Source organism: Osmia bicornis, chromosome 13 (assembly GCF_907164935.1).
Source record: "Osmia bicornis bicornis chromosome 13, iOsmBic2.1, whole genome shotgun sequence".
Lineage (NCBI taxonomy): Eukaryota > Metazoa > Arthropoda > Insecta > Hymenoptera > Megachilidae > Osmia > Osmia bicornis.
Window position 1 is genome coordinate 8,978,221 of NC_060228.1, and position 21,319 is coordinate 8,999,539.

The window sequence follows — 21,319 nt, forward strand, 5'->3', positions numbered from 1 at the left end:
GCGCGCTTCCTCGATTCTTTTTTCTGTTCACCGTGTATACGAGTACAAAGTTCGAAATTAGTGTAGAGGGCCTCACTGAGCTGCGCGAAACAAGTACGTTCTCTCGTTGAACGAATAACACAAGGTTGGCCAACACAAAGGCAACGTCGCATCACTTTCCAAGTGGAAACACTCGATTCGCTCGCCAGATGTCACAACACGTTCGTCTTTTTTACCGCGAACCGAACAAAAGTTTATTATCCGCGGTTGCTTCGAATCATTCGTAACTCTTATCTACAGATTCAGTGCGATCTACGTTATTGAAAAGTTTCAGTGAAAAAAAGATCGGCGTCGCTTGCATTCGATTCTGCGTCTACTCGATTTTGAAATCGATCGGGTCGTTGATACCGTGGAGGGCGGACAATAAAAGTCGAATAAACCCGGCTTGTGCGCGTGCGATAAAAACGAGAAATTCTGAGAGAGGAGGATTTTCTGGCAGTCACAGACATTTCATTCGTTCGAAAAGTTCGCGTCACTTTGCCATTTCTAACCTAGAAAGACGAAATGGCAGAATCGGAGCAAGACTTTGGAGAGCGTGGTGATAGCGACAATCTAAAAACGGATAAGCTGTTTATTTTGAAGAAATGGAACGCAGTGGCCATGTGGAGCTGGGACGTGGAGTGTGACACTTGCGCGATTTGCCGGGTTCAAGTGATGGGTGAGTAAATTTGTTGTTGCACAATTCATAGGTTAGGACGTTTATTATCAACTTGCCCCGTCATCTGTTTTATTCGGAGAAGAAACAAATATTTTTTACTATTCTTCGCGTTATAACAAAGTACGTAAGGAATTTTATCGTGTAAACATTTAAATGAGTTCAGATAAATCAAAGTACGGTCGCTTCGTGCGCCCGTAGATTTTGACGTATATACCAAATTGCGTATACGCGTGGAGTCGATACAATCGATAGTGGTGGGAGTGGGAGACTCGTTAAAACGCGATTTAAAAAGCGGGACGAGGATTGACGGAACAAGAATGGAGTAGGTAGAAGGAAAGAGCGAAGAGTAAAAAGTCATCGTGTCAAACATTATGTTTTAATAACTTACAAATTTACATACAAACTTAACGCGATTAGTACACAACTTCAAAGATATATCCATTGAATTCTCCAGAAATTTGGCAAGCACCTTACGCCCCAGTGGCACACAGTAGAAATGTTTGTCAAATAAGTACGAATAACGACGCATTTTTCTTTTTACAACAAAGGTAAAAACTTAAATTGTACAGATGAAATGTGAGTAACGCGTCCAAAATGGCGTTTATTCCTCGCGATATCATTAGCCGAGATCGTACGTTAAACCGTACTATTACAGGAATGTTTCGTGACGTTGTTCTTCTTTCGTCGTAGTACATAGATTCGTAATGGTATCGCGACGATATAAAAAGGTATTTTCTCGTTCGCCCGATGAGGGTGGTACGCACCCCCGGTATATTCGGTTGCAGATAGAAGGCGACAGAGAAAATCGAAATAAGAGAATGAATAGAGGAAAGGCGTGGCGCGTGGAATCGAGATTCAAATCGACCGTAGAGGTCCCTAGGGGTCTAAATGTTTCGCGTCTCTCTCTCTCTCTCTCGAAACGGTACTTTCGAGTAATAAAAAGGCGCGAAATACAAAACAAGGTATCGGGGGCGTGTTTCACGAATTCGCGGCTTGCGCTATTCGTGTATTTCTTCGCTGTGTTCTTCGTCGCGTCATCTCGCTAACCGACAACGATTTCGACGATTAAAAAATAGACGCGTATTATTTTTATCTCTCTGTTTCTCAACTATAACTTACGATTTAATTCGACGGTAGATGATGCAACTGTTTGCTAACGCAGATCGATATAACTATGTACAAACTCGATGCCGAGATGGTCGCGTGCTGGAATTTATTGTCGCGATAGTGAAGAACCATTTGTTCTTTTACCAAAGATCAGGTTACTTATCTCGTTCTCGTATCCGCGTATAAGTACGCACACGTATACTAATTAAATAATTTGCACTTGTCGTTTAAACCTACTCGTATACCATTAGTAAAAGTACTAACTTGAGGTAGACCCTGTAAAACTATCGAATAACAAAAATAACAGTTACGCACGATGTCTAATCAAGATCGTTCTTATGAATAGTAGGAAGGAACTATACGAATTATTCGTTTCGTAGCGCGGAACGACGCGATGTGGAGGAGATTTCCTATCGAACGAACGAACGAATTGATTGATTGGCTAGCTATTCGAAATTATAAGATTCGTTAACAGCCCATCGGCGTAGGCTTTATGTTCGCGATCGCGCTCATTCTTCTCACCGGACCGGTGAATCTCTTTTCAATCTCTTCGAGAGATCTGCCGCGCGTTTCCGGCACGCAGGTGATGACGAAAACGAAGCCGATCAGGACGATCGTGCCGAACAGCCAGAACGCACCGTGCGCCCCGATCTCCGACACTAGATCCTCGTACGTTTTCGTCACGACGAACGTGCACGACCAGTTGAAGGCAGTCGCGACACTGGCAGCGGAACCGCGGATCTTAACCGGCAGGATCTCGCCCATCATTAGCCACGGGATCGGGCCGAATCCCAAGGAAAATCCGATCACGTAAATGATCAGACTCGCTAACGGTATCCAACCGAACTCCGACATGTCCGAACCGTTCTCTTTCATGTAGAAGAACGTACCAAACGTGAACAATGTGATACACATCGATACAGCGCTTATGTAGAGCAACATCTTCCTGCCAAGTTTGTCTATCACGGATGCAGCGGCGAACGTCGAGATGAAGTTCACCACACCCACGATGATGGTTGATATGTTCGAGTCGATGCTGCTTCCGGCGTCCTGTAAAAAAATCAATTCCACAGTTAGGCATTTCGTGTCCGAACGAGAACGCGGGCGTGCGTGTTTAGCATGCGTACCTTAAAGATTTGTACGGTATAGAATATGACCGCGTTAATTCCTGATAGTTGTTGGAAAAACATCAGACCAAGGGAAATGAGGAGCGGCTTCAGGTGGTTCTTCTTGAAGAGTTCCATGAACGCACCCTGCGATACGTTTCGTTCGCTGTCAACGTGTAACTTCTCGACGGCGGTTAGTTCGTCGGTAATGTCGGTTCCCTGGCCCCGCAGCCACTGCAGCGATTTTCTCGCCCTTTTCGTTTTCCCTTTGGAAATGTACCACCTCGGGGTCTCGGGGATCGTGAACATGAGAATCATGAACGGTATCGGCAGACTAGCGCCCAACAACGCGAGATTCCTCCAATCCAGATACATCCCGGCCACGAAGCAGATCAAGATTCCTGAACAGACCGAACGAAAAGGCAAACGTTTTAATTACCGATTCACTCGCGTTCCCTGCCACGTAAGAAACCCTAATTATCGAAAACTGCAATAGATAGTCGGTTATCGAATATCTGCTACTTTATATTGTTGGTAATATGACAGAGTCGTTCAAAGTAATCATTTTCTACTGTTTCCTGTTAATTATTTACATAAATATATGTAAATTACCGGTTACCGTTGACCTTCACCGCATTCACTGTATTTAAAACGAAAATGACAAGGTTCTTACCGGTGTTACCAAAGGCGGTTGGAAGTAATCCAAGGGTTCCTCGAACCTCCGGCTGTATCGTCTCGCCTAGGTAGACCGGTAACGAAAGGGACGCGATACCGACGCAGAACCCGCAAAGGGCTCGACCAACTAGAATCATCGCGACGTTGGTCGCCAGCGCGATCAATAGCCAGGCTGTAATAAATAAATTCGATAATCGTTAGTCCATATCCTTCGAATCTTCGATACCAAAGTTCGATCGTAAACCTACCTGCGATGAAGGGCACCGCTGTGCCCACTATCGTGTTCCTTCTGCCCAGATATTCGATGCACGGACCCCCGAAGATGCCTCCGAAAAGCGCGCTCAAAGGCATGATCGATCCGATCCACATACCCTGTAACGAGAACGATACTTAGAAAAATCTCGATCGCGGTCGCGGATTGATCGACCTTCGAATATAAACAAGCACGAAAACGAAAGGAAATGCTGAGAAAGGAAGGAAATCGTTAACGAGTCACGTATCACGGTAAGAGGGGAGGAGGTGGAGGAGGAGGAGGAGGTAGGGACATTGACGAACGCGGAAGCACCCACGGTAGAATCGGTAGCTAGATCGTGTTGGATTTATTTTCTGCGCGGCGCGACTACGTCGAAGGTTGCCGTTGACTCGATCGAGAGAATCAATCGAGGCTGGACGAGCTACTGGGAATCGATGCGCGAGATCGTAATAAAAAGATAGCCGTGCGCGGTGTTACCAACGGAATACAGAGACTGTACCCTATTGACGCATTCGAGGTTGAACTTTCAATCAACCATTGACCCCTTTCGATATCGATGATTCTCGGCATCGATTCGATCGAAGTTCGGCCAGCCAGACGATCCGGAACGATCAGGAACGAACAGTTTGACCGCCAACATCGAATCTCTTCTGTTTTCTTTATCGGATGCACGTAGACACGTCGTGAAAAAGGAAGCTCGCGTAATCGCGGTATACTTTTGAAAACAAACGTGCGTTGTTTAAGAGCGTGTCTAGCCTTGACTCGTACTCCGGATAAGAAAAAAGAATCCCGGATAACTGTTGTTTTCTGATTTCGTTGGAATATTCAAGATTACGAAATGTCTCGATCACGTTCGCGAGGCACGTTTGTTTGAAAACATTCCCGCCGCGGATGATCTATTTCGATAGCTTAGAATAGATAAATTGTGTTTAGTGTTTGCTTCACTTACAGTTTCCTTAGTAACCTCGAACGAGGTCGTGGCATTGTTCTGCATGGAAACTAGACCCGGCGAGGTGTAGGAACTCGCGTAACCGACCACCATCGAGCCCAGCGACACTGATAAGGCTGCCAGTACCTGAAAATAGATCGAAAGAAATTTTTATTAAAGAAATTGTTCGAGATCGTTCCGAGTTACGATTCATCCCCGTAGTTATCGATATCGAAACAGAGAAAACTTGATATGTTTACGTTTAGCGCGACAGATCGATATTCGATAGGAAAGGTCGATCGGTGGTTAGACAAACGATAAACGCGTTAGATCGGGAATAAAATCGAGTAGACGTAGATTAATAATGAAATTACACAACGTTGCTGTCGATACCTGAGTGAAGGTGCATTTAGCGACTGGCGCGTTGCCCGGTAATTCGATGTTCACATGGGTATCTGCTCGCATAAGAATCTTCATGGTTACGATAGAGAGGAAACGAGACTGGGGTGAGAAGACGAACGAAGAAAGAAACTGATCGTTGATGAAAAATCGGCGAGTTTTCGACGATCAATTCGCGTCGCGACGAGGCGACACCGCGACTCGTAGCGATACTCGTAGACGAATCGAGCAGAGGTTACGAGGAACGTTTCTACGATCGTTGCGCGATCGTTTCGTCTAGGCGTTAACCGCTCGACACGCGAAACGAGCGAGACGTTGGAGCATGCGTCGATCGACGATCGACGATCGGCGTCGATTTAGAAGTTGGAGTCGGAACGAAATCGATCGCGTTACTGGCGATACGTTAACTATCGACGCGTACGCGATCCTAGATCGAGCCCCTCTCGATCGCGACTGTCTTTCGCCTCGTCCTCGTCGTCGCTGACGTCGCCGTCGTTGTTGTCGTCGTCGTTTCACCGATGATCAGTTTTCGTCGCCGCTGTTGTCAACGTTCCCGTATTATATTGACACGCTATTGGCACTCGGTAAACCGACGGGTGGTTCCCTGTTTATATAGGGGAACGATGCTGGGGGGCCGCGACTATCCCTTCTCTGCTGATCGAGAGGATCCGTTGTCCGCGAATCGGATGATTATACGTACCTACGTACGCGTGCGTGTGCTCGCGCGCGGCGACATTTCGCGTATACGCGTGAGCGTGTAACTCGTGCCATTCCTTCGTGCCTTACGGCACGTGGGATCTCTTTCAATTTCAAGGGACTAGCGAGACAAAAAGAAAAAGAGAGAGTGAGAGAGAGAGAGAGAGTCTGTAGCATGACCCGAAATTAACAAACGAGAGCAAGAACCCGGTTTCTTTCGCCTTTCCTCGTAAAACAACGAGTTTTAGTTTCCCTCGCGAAACAAATCATATGGAATTCATCCAGTTTAGTTGAAACGCGCGCCCGTCGAGATCTCGCGGAAGGATCAAGATAACCGATCTCTCATTCGCGACCTTCTTTCGCGTTGCGTAATCCTCAGCTCTTCTTTTCCTTTTTCGCGATCGAACAAACAGTCCTCGTTTCCTCTTTTCAGTCGTTTTTGATCGATTCCAGTCCGGATTCGGTTCGCGGATAGTCCTGCCGCTCGATACCGAAGCAGGTTTTGTATTCCCGGGATCGCGAATCCAGAGTTGATATGTAATAATTGTTTAACGCTGTTCGGGAGCATCTTCGGGATACGTCAGCCACGTACTTACGTACATGAGAAGAAATTAAGCTGCTAATTATTGTCAGAAACGCGCAAGGTCACCGTAGTTGGGTACAAAAGTGCATGCACGCGTGCGATGCATGCATTCATCTTTTGTCTCCCGTAATTGCTCGTCTTTCGACGGTCTAAGATCAACTCGTAAGAAAATTATGCGCACACCCGCACACCTTCCTTCCGTTCGTCTCCATCATTTTCCTCGTCGACCAATTACATCGATTACGTATTTATTCGATTGGAAATCGGTAATGCGGCACGAGTAAACGGTCAACGTGATTGGAATGATAAGAAGAGGAAGGAAGACGTTTGGTATTTTGTAATTTCGCGAGATAAAAACGACGAGTCGCGTGGCAGAGCTTTCATAATATCGAGCGCGTCGACGAGCGTGCATATCGCACCGCGTTTGTAATGTTTATTATCGTACAATCGTTTGCGCAATATTAAATGCAACTATACGCAAGGTGGATGTCGTAAACGCGAAGATCACGATGCCCTCTCGAGTTTAGATCGACTTGACATTCGATTCGCGGTCGTTCGCGCGACCAACAGATTCGTCTCCTCTCGAAAAGCTCGATCGCGATCGCGATCGCCGAGTTCGCAACCCGCTTTCGTCCGCGATATCGATTCGTCTTTCGATCCTACGAGTCGAGGTGAATCGTAAAATGGTTCAAGGATGCTTCGCCGTACTCTATCCTTGAGAGATCTGTACGCGAGTAGAAACCGCGAGGTATTCGCCATTTTCTCGCAGCAGTTTAATTCGTCGCCTCGACGGTGCTCGAAAGTTCCACGCGACGCGAAAAGAATTTTACCGACGCTCGTTCCGTTACCGGTTTCTCGATTGTAATCATCTTTCGAGTCTCTTCTTACGCAAGTGCGATTTCTGGATCGCCGCCACTTATTCGCTAGCAGTATCCGTATAAGAAAAGAATGTTAGCGTTCCGAAGAGAAAGAAGATAAGAGAATTAATTACCTGACTGGTAAAACGCATGAGTGAAGGTTTAGACTCCTTTGGTCCTTGCAAGGTTCCATGTAGTTTTCCGGAACCCACCGCCGATTCCTTCATTTTGATATCCTGCGAACTCATTTTCCGTTTGTTCCCCACTATCCCCGCGTACGAGGATTCCGAGTTGAGCAACGGATCGAGCTGTTTGTAGTCGTGATCGTGATCTTTGTCTAGGGGGTTGTATATGTGGGACCCGTTCAGGGCCTTCTGATGGTTATTCCTCAGGTTTTCTTCATAATAATGGTTAGTGGTGAGGGCGGTTGCGTTCCCGGCAGAGAGCACCTTCTTCTCCGCGATCAGGGCGGTCTGGCTGTTGAACGGGCTGACGTTTGTCACGAGGGTTGCGTTTGACGCGCAGTCTAGGTTGATGCCCGAATTGGTGGTGGTCGACCTCGCCACCGAGGGCACCCTCGTGTAGTATTTCGGAACGATGCTTCGCTCCTGAAAGCAGAAAATCAAAACGCGTGAACGTTTCGAGATAGTAATTTCGATGGTAATTGTAATCGAAAGCCGTGCGTTCCGCGGACGAGAAAAGATTTCGCTAAACGAGGAACATTCTTAATCCTTAATCCACTAACGATCAAACTTACGCGGTCCTCGATCGATCGTCCGCTTCTTGGCCGTGCAACCGTACAATCCTCTCCAGCACGCAGCTATTTCACAGAAATTCAACTAATTTTTCTTTGCTTCTCGAACAACACTCGACGGACACAATTGACGAAAAATGTCACCGAAGAAAGCGCACGGTACACGGTCTTGAAAACGAACGAACGAACGAACAAAGTAGCGGAACGCCCGAAAACAGCGTCCGGTATGGAACCATGAAGAGTTTCGAAGGGATGAAAGTTCGATGTTGGAGTATTTATACTAGTTTCGTTTGTCGATAATGGTGTTAAGAGAAACAACACCGAACGAAAGAAAGAGAAGAATAAACATAGCGATTATCGTAACGAACCAATGATGAAAAGCGAGGGACGAGAAGGCAGCGTGATTCTTAGTCGCTGATCAGATGACTTTTACCCCTGCTTATCTATAACCCATGTTGAACTTCATGACTAAACTGTGAGTTCTTATACTTTTTGCGAACGATGCGCTCGTGGCTTCGACCAGCAGGGTTACGTACGCGTAAGTAGGCAGAAGAGCCTGGTTCTTCGATCTGGACGATTCATTGATTTCCGAATTTCCCGATCCACGCGTACGCTCTTCTGCACTCGTCCGACGCTTTAACGTTAGTGATTCTTCTTCCCTTTCTTTACCCCTCTCTATCTATCTTTTGTCTATTCATCGATTTCCGTTGAAAATTGAAAACTATAGCACGGGTTCTCGCGTCAGCTAGCCTAGATTTGCAAATAATCGTTTTTCTATCCTACTGACGAATAATCGCGATTGTTTCTATGCAAACGCGTCACCCATCAAATCTTTCTTTCGCATACGCGTGCCACGTTCCAAGTTTTCCATTTTCAACGGCTACTCGATTCTCGCGATACGACTCGTCTTTAATGGACCGCGACCCTTTTCGATTCACGAACTAAACGCTAGTTTCGTGATTGTTCGTACCATCGTTAATTTTGCATCATTTCGTATGCGATCAATTCGTGTCTGGACTTTCTTCCCTCCTTTCGTTTTCGCCTCCGCGTATTAACTCAGGGCCATTTTCGCAGCAAATTAGATGTCACGATTATTGCTGTTGTCTCGCTTTCGTCATCGTCCGCAGCCTGTTTGCATTTCGGGGTCAACCGTTTCGTTGTTTGCGCGTGCTATCGTTTTCTCCTTTGGACGGTACCGATAACGCCCGTTATCCCTCGTTATCCGATCGTCCTCGATACGTCGCCGCAGTTTCTCGGTAGCGAGGTCGTCGCTTGCTCCAACGCGTCCTCGTTCCTTGTCTCCTCTAAGAAGAACAAGAATGTGAAAGATTTTTTGTCTTTCGCATATCGGTTCCCGCGCAACTCGTCTATCTCGTTCCGTTGGCGATCAGCGCGAACGAGCAGTCGCCTCGAGGATACCGCGTGCGCCGCACGCTCTGCTCCCGAGCTCGCCGGGTGCAGGTCGCAAGGGGCCGTCCTCGTTGCCAGTGATCCGTGCCGCTATCTGTCGGGAGTATTCTGTACCGAGTTGCGATAAAAAAGCAAGTTCGACGACGTCGGTTTTGTATCGCTTACTTGTACGTGTTGCAAGATTCCCTTATCGTCCGAGATAATTTATCCCGTGGAAATATGTAAGTATCTTCGTCGATATTTCAGCGTCTTCTCGGACGATTCTTGAAACCGCGACCCAAACCGTTACGTTACCGCACGGACATCGCGTGACGCGGTAAACTATTCAAAATTCAACGAAATTATGTAAGCCCTCGAAATTAGATTTGCCATTACGTTTCCAGAACGAGCGTCGCTCGCGCGCTCACCATATGGATATTTTTAACCCTAAGTTCGCGTAGTCCCATCCATTCGACGAATACTATTTTCGTTTCTCTCGATCTTTCTTGAAAAAAAAAAAAAAGAAAAGAAAATAACGCGGTTCCCTTTCCATTTCGAGTAGAACGGTAAACACAACGTCCATTATCCGTTTGCCTTTCTTCGACGAAAGAATGTTTGTCGAAAAATGAGCGAGGATGAAAGGGGCCATCGACACCGGCAGGAAATCAAATACCGTACATAGAAAGCTGTGAGAAAGAGAAACGGGTAAATGCAACTGAAAAGCAATCCTTCTTGTTGTCTTTGAAATATCTCGTCAATTTTACAGAGAATTGCGTCAGGCGTATTTACCGTGAAACGTACAAAACAAATCCATGATCGCAGCGTGGCATGCAAGAAGCGATGCATTCGATTAAATCGCTTTTTCAACATTGTAATGCGCTCGCGCGGGATCTCTGCTCTATATTCTAGCATTTTCTTCCGTCTTTCGAAAGCAGACTTTGTTGATTTTAGTTTTAGGCGCGTTTTATTCGATTCGAGGAAGAACGATACTCGGATCGGTACCGAGCGAAAATTTCATACACGTAAAAGTAAATACGTCAGTCAGTTTTATCCGACCGATCTTAGCCTGACCGTGAATTCGTCGCTTGTGTACCTTTAGCATTACCTGCAACTGCATCGCGTGCATGTGTGCGCAAAAGTGCAGCCGCTGCATTTAACCGGTGCACCGTCGTTCTCTACTTTCTTGCCGCTAAAGATAATCTATCGTTACGCGTATAAAGTTTTCTTTCCGCGAACTTTGCCTCGATGGCATTGAAGTAAAAAAAAAAAGAAAAAAAAGACGAGCTGAATATTTCTGAAAAATACTATCGAACGAAGGTCACCGCGCACGAGTTCGTTTTGTTTATTAAATAAAAAGAGGAAGCAGGCAAAGAAGGAGAGACGAAGAGAAAGAAAGCCACGATCAGGGACATTGATCATCAAGGATATTATTGGGTGCTATGCGTGCGTGCGTACGTGCGTGCTATTGTACGTATAAAGGATAGAAAGAAGCGATACGTCGCGTCGCGCAAAGGAAATCCTGGTCGGACTTTTTTCCCCGAATATAGACGCGTCCACGATACTAGACGCAAACGCGTATTCCGTGCTTTCTCGATTCCCGATACACTTTCCCTCGCCGACTCGATTCGGAGAAGATCTTTAAACGTGCGTCAGCCGGCTTGGATCTCCTCGACGCGACGCCACGCGACGCGACGAATCTTCGATCCGTTCGGGAAGCAGAGCAGCCATTCAGAAGCGAAAAGCGTACACGTTTTTCTACGCAGGTTTCGAGGCAAAATTTGCGGTAGACATAGAGCAATAGTGACGTACCAGCGGCGTAGACACTCGTTGCTGACGAAGCATTTTAGCGCTGCGTCCGTGACAATTAACGTAGAAATAAGTCGACTGCAATGCCCATATCTTGCTGGCCGAAATATATATTATGCTAGGAAAAGCGACATAGCGGGGAGTACTAGATAGAGTCGGTAATCTTCGATATCTAGACCTGTCATTATTCACGATATACGACTCTTTCATCAGCTGTTATCAACGCATTTTAATCCATCTTGGCGTCTTACCTATTTCTTTCCCTATTTCTTCCCCGTTTCTCGAGAACCACGAGAACGCTCGCATCCGTTACCGATCGATACCGATCGGTCTCTTCCCCTAAATCTAATCGAGCCTCTTTCCTGTCTCGTTGCCCATCTCGTGCGAACATTTCTTTTACATTTCTCACCGCAAATGATTACGAAGATACTTGCGCGCGTACGACAATAAAATGAGAATCGCTTTCTCGAAACAATTATAACGCGTTTAGTTGTTTTTCGCATCGACTCGTTAGACAGCATCTTTGAAGAATCGTTGTCGCGAATACAGAGACGGCGGCTCGACAGTTTCTCGAAATAGTAAATGCAGCCAAAGTTATTTAACCGGGTCGCGCTTTGCTATTCGGCACGTATGTACCGTTTAAAGTGCAAAGTATATGCGCTCCTCCGTTCCACCGTCGGAAAGTTTTATCAAGATTACGAAAATATATGTACACACGATGAAAAAACAAATGAGAAACATCTGACAGAGTTATTGCGAACGAGTGTGAATGGTATGGAAGAAGCAGGTCCGAAAACACTTAGAAACTAATGATGACGATTAAAAAATAGCATTTATTGAAAAACTTTTCTTTGCATTACAACATTTTTTTAACCATGTTTCGGTACACGTCGGTCGACGTTTCTGGTGGACAAGTCCTACAAGACAATCCAAACTTCGATATTATTCATATTCTTACGTTCCGTTCGATTCGTATGCGATAGGTAAAAAAATAATGGCGATAGTAAACGGTGTTCAAAGTATTCATCGACGAACGTGTTAATTACGTTTACGCGATATCGAACTGTTTTCGAACGGATTCGAACGGAAAGAAAAAACAAACGAGTTAAATAAAGAAAGAATTTAGGTCAAAAGAGAATAAACCGTGTGATACACGAATTCGATTGTTTTACTATGCAAGGAATTGGTCGCGCGTTGTTTTGCCCTGGCGATCGATAATTTCCGGACGAGAAGTCCGAATCCAAAGACACGAACGATTCAATTGAAACGCGAAAACACGTCGCGTTCGAGAAATAAATTATTTACGATATATCGATACCGCGAACGTTCGCGAATATCGCGGGCCGTTTCGCGCTCGTTTCAACTCGAGACGCCCGGTAACCTCCGCCGACATCGATGCCACGCGGTCGTCGATCTTAAATATAGACTCAAGAAATTTCATTAGGAAAAATAAACATAAATATCGATGGATAAAATGCATAAACGCAATCTATGGAGGATAATAGTATTCCAGGAGTATATCGAGTCAGAGAATGGAGATGAAATGATTTAGTTGCGGGGTAGTGCAGGGTATAGGAATAAAGATAGCAACGAAGCAAAGAGGAAGCGAGACGAAAAAGCGAGAGAGGTCGGAAGGATGATAAATTCCACGCGTGTATACGATAAAATTAGACGAAAGGAGCGAGCGAGAAGAAACTCTGACGGTGAGGAGAGAAAAGTAAGGGAAAATAAAAATGAAAGCGCAAAAAAAAAAAGGTAATTCGATTGTCATTCTTGTCAATTACAGCAGAGGCAAAAAGAATGCAAAAATGTTGAACAATTTACATAATTATGTAGCAAAGATAAGGTCGAGTGAAAGAGATAATAAACATTGACAATTGCAAATTGTAACAGACGCGCATGACGATCCGACGACAATAATGACAGCGGTCTCCGGTACCGGCATGTCGATATCGGTACCGGTACCGCTGGTATCTGCAACACCAACGTCAGCGACAGCGCCGACGAGCACGTATAGTGGAACTTTCCAGAAGCTCGAGAGGGGAGGATAGAGCGAGGCGGTGAGAGTACGAAATCATGGAAAGACAAGTGCGAGGAAGAAAGATAAAACGGTCTGTAAGAGAAGGAAGGAATGCGAATATGGTTATCATGGTAGGCGAAAACGAGCCGGCGGAGAAACGGCTGGTTCGTTGATTGCGGAGCGTTCGATTGCGCGTTACGTGAGAGATAGCGTGGGTCTTACCTTCGTTTTCGAAAATGGCACTAGGCACAGAGGCCATGGCTGCATCATCTGTCTTCTGTCTCTGGAATTGGACATTTTGCCGGCGCACCCCGAACCTTGCTGTCCTGTCAGCTGTTGTTTCGTCACTTGGGTCGTGACGGGAAACCGGACTTTCTTCTATCAGTTCTTTTGCGATTTCTCGTGAATCGTATAGAAAGATACTCGTACAGTTTATCGTGTGTGTCGTATCAGCGATGTCGTTCGAGAAGTAACCAAATCGTTACCTCGATGCGGTACGACTTTTGATATCGATCGAAACGTGCCACTCGGCCTGTTTTTTTTTTTTTTTCGAGTAGCCCGAATGTGCGCGCGCGACTTTTGCTTTCTTCTCCACCTTTCTCCTTTTTTTTCGGTGAATACACAACTACCCTCTCGTGTGACTTTAGAGAGAATGGTCAAAGCCTAAATGCCGCGTTGAACGATTCGTGTTGTTTCTTAGGCTGCTCGAATCCACCACCACTGCTAAGTTGTACCAGCGACGCCACTGCTACCCTACTATTCGTGTCGGGTCGTGTTTGCTTACTCGCTCGCACTCTTGTTCTCTTATTCCCTTATTTCTTCGTTTTCCTTCGCGCTACATCTATCGCACCTGCGATTCGCGCCTCCACGAACTCGATGGGAACGGCTATTTTCAGTCTCGTCCCGCTGCTCTTTTCGACCAGACTTATTTTCACAATGTTTAACGCGACTATCTTTAAAACGGTGGTTCTCCGTATTTTCCTGTGGCTAGTTGTCGACTGGTCCAGTTGTGTCGATTGTCGGTATACGGTGTTGCTTCCTTCTGAAACCACGTGACCGGTGTGTTTCTCTTCAGCCGGCTTACCACGTTTTCCTTGTTTTTCTTTGATAATGGGAACGCGGTGTGTGTAAAGCTTAGACCGTTTGAAATGTAAGTAAAATGCACTTTTACGTGTGTTTGGAACTTTGCTATAATCAGATCGGGGGGGTTTGTCTCTTTTATATAGAGGCCAGTGCGGTTGTAAACGCCGCTTCCTCCTCCTGGGGCGCGCACCTCTGGTGGGGGATGGACGCCCTTGCCCCTTCTCGCCGCTCGTCCACCTCATACCCGTTTCACCTCGTCTCACCGCGCCCCACCTCCAGCAACCCTTGCGTTGTCTCGTCTCGTGTAGTCTCGTCTCCTTCGGTTGCGTCGAGTTGCGTCGCGCGATTCCATGCCACGTCTCACCGCACTTTGCTACGTTCGTCTTTCCCTCCTTTCCCGCCTTTCCCCGTTCGCGGAGGCGAGCCTCCCGAAGCCGCGTCGCAACGCCACGCGTCGCTCTGCGGCTTCTCACGTAAATTCATCAGATTCGAAATATGCGAAAGAACGTTTATATTCTCTCCATTTCCCATCGCTTATCTGTGTTTCGATCTTAGGTCATCGATTCTAATCGAACTGGCGCCTATCGTTTATCATTTATCATTTATCATTTATCTTTTCCCTCTGTTCCTGCTTGGATTGATTCGTGGAAACACGCGTATTTCGCTATTACGAATGCAGCGTCACCGACGATGAAACATCAGAATCTGTCGGGTTCGAAGATCCGGTGACGATCGGTAGGAAATGAAATCGGAATTTCGCGTTTCATCAGCGACTCGACCGCGACGCCAATATCCTCTTGGCTTTTCGCGGAAGGTTCCAGTCGTTCGACCTCGTTCGCTCGAGACCACCGTATACAGTCGCCCTCGATCCTGCCCGCGTGCACGTACGCCTATCTCCCATCTCTCCCGCTATCCTTATTCCTATACCTTTCTTTCCCGGCAACTACAATCGAACTACATAAATTGGTTCCTACTCCTTTTACGTTGCCTCGATTCTCGTATTTAACATAGGATATTTTTCCCGCGATACACAGTCAGCGCCTCTAGCCGCGACCGTACGATCTTTCTCGTTAATCGAACGATCGGCATTCTTACTCGGTCATAGATAATTCGTAACGGGGACGGAGGTAAAAGAAGTATTCATACAAGTAAAAAAATGTTTAAAAAAAAAAAAAAACACGGTAACCAGTTTTGTTTGCGTCAGCTGTGTTTTCATTACTTTCAACGAGGTTTTTTCTCTTCTTGTTTTTATTCGATGCAAATTATTTTTCTTAATGCGCACGCCGAGCGAATCATCGTTTATACGGAAAACGCGCGATAGCGTTTTAATTAACGAGAACGATGAATTTCGGAGCATCGGGACAGTCGATCAAAGGTCTCGAAGCGTGCCGCATTTCGGCTCGAAAAATTTCGTTTAGTTTGTCCGTGTACGCACGTGACGAACTGAACGTCACGCTTCGCCGGCCGCGAACGTACCCTTCTCTTCTCTCACGAATTACCGCGTCGCCTGGTCCAACCTGGAAACCGACTAAAGTTCTCTAGAAAACGTCGATACAGAGGAATATTGCGTCGTACAAAGCCCGTTCGTGTTCACTGCGTTGCGCCGCAGCGTCGCTCTTGAACTTCGCGTTGGCGCGCATCACGCTTTACAAGTAAGACCTAAATGTAATCGCAAATTTTCCAATACGATACAGCCAACCTTGAGAACATCGTTAAATGCGTTTTCTTTGCCTCGCATCTTTAATCGCCTTCGTTAACGACCGGTAACGCATCATACATAATGTAATCCACGTAAGCGAATATTTGTAAATACGTAACCGATGGTTGTTGCAACGATCCGACTCACCATGATCGCGATACGTGTCGCGGTCGATCGTGGAAAAGAATCATTCCATTTGAAGATGATACATGTTTAAAAAGTACAGCGTTCGAACGCTCGCGCTAATAGATCGATCGCTTTCTCTCTTCCCAGTTTCTTCGGTGGTCAGAGTTCCTCGGCAATTGTCGCGTATTGTTACATCACGGAACACGGTCAACTCGTTGATCGATAGGGGTCAATCGATGAAGCGAATCGTTGGTATCGAATCGAAGGAAAAATACCTGGTAGCTTCGATCGTGGAATCGTCGCGCCGATTGCGAGTTCCGTATACAAAGAAAAGGAACGAAGGAAAACGCCTTCGAATGGATGAATGAAAATTCGATGGAAACGTTGTTATTAGCAAAAAAAGAAAAGAGCCCGTCGCGCGTCGGAAGAAAACGGTCGAGCAATTTTCTACTCGGCGACGGCTGCTCTTTATACGGGCGCGTTTTAAATCGTGTTAAATGTAAATGCGTGACAGGAGGCGATCACGAGCAATTTAATAACGCGCGAGACACATTGTCAGCGATGATGCAGCGCGCAAGCCGGTTAAACTATATTGTTGTCGCCAGCAGAAGCTGTTTTCTCCCGAACTGATTCCCGTTCGATCAAATCCCACCGTTAAATAATCGATCTTATTTCTTATTACGAACAGTTTCGATTACCATCGTTGGTCAACGAATTAATCGAACGGTTCGCAATAAATCTCAAGCTTTTCGATCGCTCTCTGTTCATCCTGGACAAAGTGGAATCGTAGAATGGAGCCGAAGTCGAGTCGAGTCGAGTCGAGTCGAGATTATATCGACGGGGTCGAGTTCTTCGAACGTTCGAGAAAGCTCTTTCGAGAGTCGAAATGATCGATGCACAGACTACGTATACGTACATGTAGAGGCGCATCCCGATAACTATCGCAATCTCATCACCGTTAACGCGATACTCGCTTTTCCGTGTCTAAAACCGGTGTACGATAAATTATTTTCTCGAATCCCATCCAGTCGCAATTACTCGTCCAAGTACTAGCATCTATTTCTAATTCCGTTTCGTCGATAAATTACTATCCCAGAAAAGTTACCGTCCTTTTCGAACGATTGCTCGCGATTTAGATACCAGCCGGTCTCAAAATGGATCGATCCGTTCGTTTCACGATGAATAAAGGAAACGCGCGTGTATTGTATTTGGTCAAGTCTAGTCGTACGAGTCATTCTCGTCCTGAGAATGAAGAGAATAAGAATGGAAACCGAAGGAAAGGAAGGCTCTAGAACAACGAATGGCGCGGTGGTACATATCCAACTTACGATCGCGTGTACTACATAGTAGGAGGAAGTTGCCAAAATCGTACCACATTCAAATTTCGCTTAATGTTGAATCACGTCTCCAGCTAGCATCATCTAATGTATCAAAATCAGTGTACAGTAGCTGTTCTAGATATTTTTTTTATGGGTTCACGGGTTCAACTAGTGCATCTGCAAATATTTCTGTATCGCTTAAACGAAAAGGAGTGGTTCTGCTCAGTTTCTGTGAAGAACTTTAACTTGAATGAAAATATGGTACAATGTTTAAGATGTTCCATTTGGGTACACGAAGAAGCCAGATTATTCTACTCAATGTTAAAATAAAATCAATTTATTATTTATAGTTCAGGGATATGTACGATTTAGGACACCGGTTGCCAAAATTGTACCTTTGTATCGTTCGTTTTCAAAATGCAGTTTCCCGGTATGCAGACATACCAGAGCTTCGTATTATGCATATTATCTTAAGTGATATGATTTTGGCAACTTTCCCCTACGCGTATTCGTATATACACTATTTCGCGTGGTGTTATCTTGTTGATCAGAGTTAATTGGCTGGATGCCCAGTTGGTTCGCGTAGGACTCGGGGGCACGGCTGACACGTTTGCCCGGATCCCCCGGTGCGGGTCAACGAGACAACCCTCGAGAACCATCGGTCGGGAATTAATCGGTCAACCGATTCGTTTCATCGGAACTCATCCTACTCCCAGAATCGATCGTATCATCTTTACGACGACGGTGATCCATAGTTTCCACTGCGATCGATTCAAATCTTCCTAACGCTCGTATTACTTGATCGCGGTGTACCCGATCATTGTCTGTATTTAATCGGCACAATCCTTCCTGCTTCGTTTTTTCTATGCTCGCCATATCGGATCGTTAGGAATTACATCTAACAAAGCCACTTGTGCGTACATTCGTTAGATAAGAATGAATGGAATTTTACCAAGATACGAGTACTTAGTACATTAGATACAACCGGCTCTATTCGATTTTATTGAAAATCAAACGATCGCTCATTATGTGTCGCCCGTTGACTTATGGATTTTACTGTACTAATCGTTCGCCTTTCAATTTTCAGATGCCTGTCTTCGGTGTCAAGCGGAAAGCAAGAAGGATGACGGCCGTCAGGATTGCGTTGTCGTTTGGGGAGAATGCAATCATTCGTTTCACTACTGCTGCATGTCCCTTTGGGTGAAGCAGAACAACCGTTGCCCATTGTGCCAGCAGGAGTGGTCCATTCAACGAATGGGAAAATAACCGAAACGTGGAAGTGGAACGTCGTTAACCGGCGTCTCTTCCTTTAGTTCTACCAACTGTCTATCTTGATTCTTTCTTTTTTCCCCTTATCGCTTTCGCAATTTTTTTCTTTCTGATTTATACCCTTTGTTCTATTCGATCGCGACGATAAATGCAACCCGTCGCAAACTCACCGTTTAAACTTTCTCTTTCGAAAATCATAAAACTTCTTTCTCAATCTATCATAACAATTTAATCTACCGCAATATAAAATTTCATTTTAAGACGCCGTTATCGTGGAGACGTTGATCCTTTTCAGCTGAATATCGATCGCACAATAAAAAACAAATGTTAATCTGAAGAGCAAAGTGCAAAGTATTTACATATGTAAGCATTGTCACGTTCGCGAGATTGCGCGATCTTCGATGGACATCGAACTTTTCTCCCCGGAAGGATCGCGTCATAGATGGCGCATAGTTTTCGGTCGATAAGGGAAGAAAATTCGTGTCCACCTACCGTTATAGTTTTAGATTACCTTCGCTAAATAGTGTTCGATTACACGCGCATATGTATATTAGTGCTTATAACGATTTACTTGGCTCGTATTTCGAATACGTGCCTCGAAACGATTGCGTCACCTGTGTGGAATGCCTGCGAACGACACTGATCAATTCGAAAATCGCATCATTTTTCCGTTACTTTTTAACTTCTTGTTTCTAATTCGCAGAGAAAAAGTTTAATTGGCAAATGTGTTTTATCCTCGATCTAGTACGATTCCTATGCGATACTATGCGATATGGTGTAATAGTGATCCGAGCGCTCGAAGGTCGCTCCTTTCTTCTCCTCGTCTCTCTTTGCTCCTTCCTTCGTATCAGCGCCATCTTCCGTCTCTTTTTCTCTCTCGTCTCGTCCTTTTTCGTTTCCCCTCTTCAGCCCCGAACAGCCCCGAACCGTCCCACCGTTTGATCGTTGCCCGCCGCGCCGTGTCGTCATAACAGCGCGGAGGCTCGGCTGCAGCCTCGACCAATCGAACGAGAGAAGGGTATAACAACGCCTATATTTATGACCTCGCAGTTGCTACCACCTCTTGTATCTCTTTTTTCCTCTCCTTCTCTACATTCTACATATCTGTCTGCCCTACCACCGTCTTCCTCTATCTTTTCTGTCTCTGTACGAAACGCACCTATACAGAGAACAGTATCTCCTTTCCCCCTTCGCTCGTGCTCCATCCTTCTTTTTCAATCTCACCTATGTCCTGTTCTTCTTGCATGTACACACATACATACACACGTGCAACTATGGAAATCTTGGACATGACGAAAATATGAATAAACTTTATCAACGTTCGAACTTTTAGCCGATAGACTAGAATTTTCACATCATATTTATAACTTCCTTGTAATTTGATATTGCCGTTCTTTTTTTAAAACTAACAAATTAACCGGGTACACAGGATGAACTAATTTTGTTTTAGCTAGCATCAAAGTGTCGTTCTGTTAATTTTACGGCTTAGTTGCCTGATCAATGATCAACGAACTGAAGCAGGCCGAAATTTTCCATTACCGATAAAGAGAACGTATCGTTTTAGGGCGTTTCGCTGTTATTAGGCGATGAAAGGTATACGAAACGGTGGGGGATCGAGTTAAATAAAATCTAATTATTTCATTAAATTTTCGGTGAAGTGGTTTTGGGGATTTCAAATGATTGTATCTATGTAGACATGTATGTATGTATGTATGTATGCGTGTATCGAGCTATCGGAGCGAAAACAGTTAGGTATCGTATCGATAGGGAATGACGTAATGAGAGGCAAATTTGTTCGTCATGCTCCTCTCGAAAGGCGGACACAAGAAGCGCCGAGGTCAACTCGAGTCGAGCCTCCATGAAACCACTTTTCATTGGTTCTTTTCCAGTATGTAATAGGCTATATAAGTACAGGCTCATAAAAATATACACTGTAACTTATTCTGTGCTACGTGCCACTTATCTATCCGATGCAATTTTTCAATCTATCGCTTTCTAATGCAAGTATCGATATAGAAATGCGTTTTTCTTATATGATGCAATCGGAATTTCTTATGATACGATGCGTGAATTCGCCGTATCGCAAATACCAGAATGAAAGTTGCAACATATTTTAGACTCAGCGTAAATTCCAGCAATTCTTTTACTTTTCGTCTTCAAATTCTTTGCGTCAGATTTTTATTATGTTTTTGAAGATAATTTATAACGCTAACCTTGTCAAGTGACATTATTGCAAAATCTTTCGTGTCTTGTATAAGAACTTAAAAAAAAAAAAAGATTTTTTCGTTGAAAGAAAGGCGGTGATTGTACCGAGACGAATCGTAAGATACAATCTCTGTCACGAGAGAATGTATTACATTGTGCATTGTTAGTTGCATTCAAAAGACCACCACCAATGTGGTCTCCTCTACCGGTTACTTCTCACTTTGTGGTCATATATACGGTGAACGAAAATTAACGAGTACCGGAATGAAGCTAAGGTGCCGTTGTCAAGTACTCGAAGGATACGAGGGTTTCTTCCATGTTATAATTAAAATATTTGGAAGAAATGTA

The 21,319-nt window shown here is 45.1% G+C and overlaps 2 protein-coding genes across 4 annotated transcripts; one reads left to right on the plus strand and one right to left on the minus strand.

Moving 5' to 3' along the window:
* Positions 1-33: 33 nt before the first annotated feature.
* On the plus strand, positions 34-19,103 carry LOC114873687 (RING-box protein 2). The gene is made up of 2 exons (XM_029182282.2): positions 34-697; positions 18,585-19,103. Exons 1-2 carry the CDS (start codon positions 544-546, stop codon positions 18,761-18,763), a joined length of 333 nt encoding a protein of 110 aa, XP_029038115.1. The 5' UTR covers positions 34-543; the 3' UTR covers positions 18,764-19,103.
* Positions 1,060-14,404, minus strand: LOC114873670 (facilitated trehalose transporter Tret1-like). Of its 3 annotated transcripts, none has more exons than XM_029182251.2 (7): positions 13,493-14,404; positions 7,436-7,909; positions 4,788-4,913; positions 3,834-3,957; positions 3,584-3,757; positions 2,932-3,311; positions 1,060-2,854 (listed from the first exon to the last, which is right to left on the minus strand). In XM_029182251.2, the coding sequence occupies exons 1-7, from the start codon at positions 13,565-13,567 to the stop codon at positions 2,273-2,275; spliced, it is 1,935 nt and encodes a 644-aa protein (XP_029038084.2). In that variant the 5' UTR covers positions 13,568-14,404; the 3' UTR covers positions 1,060-2,272. The 3 variants fall into 3 exon arrangements, with proteins under 3 accessions (XP_029038084.2, XP_029038083.2, XP_029038085.2); XM_029182250.2 differs by lacking the exon at positions 13,493-14,404 and adding an exon at positions 11,254-11,475; XM_029182252.2 differs by lacking the exons at positions 7,436-7,909; positions 13,493-14,404 and adding an exon at positions 5,160-5,763.
* Positions 19,104-21,319: the final 2,216 nt, after the last annotated feature.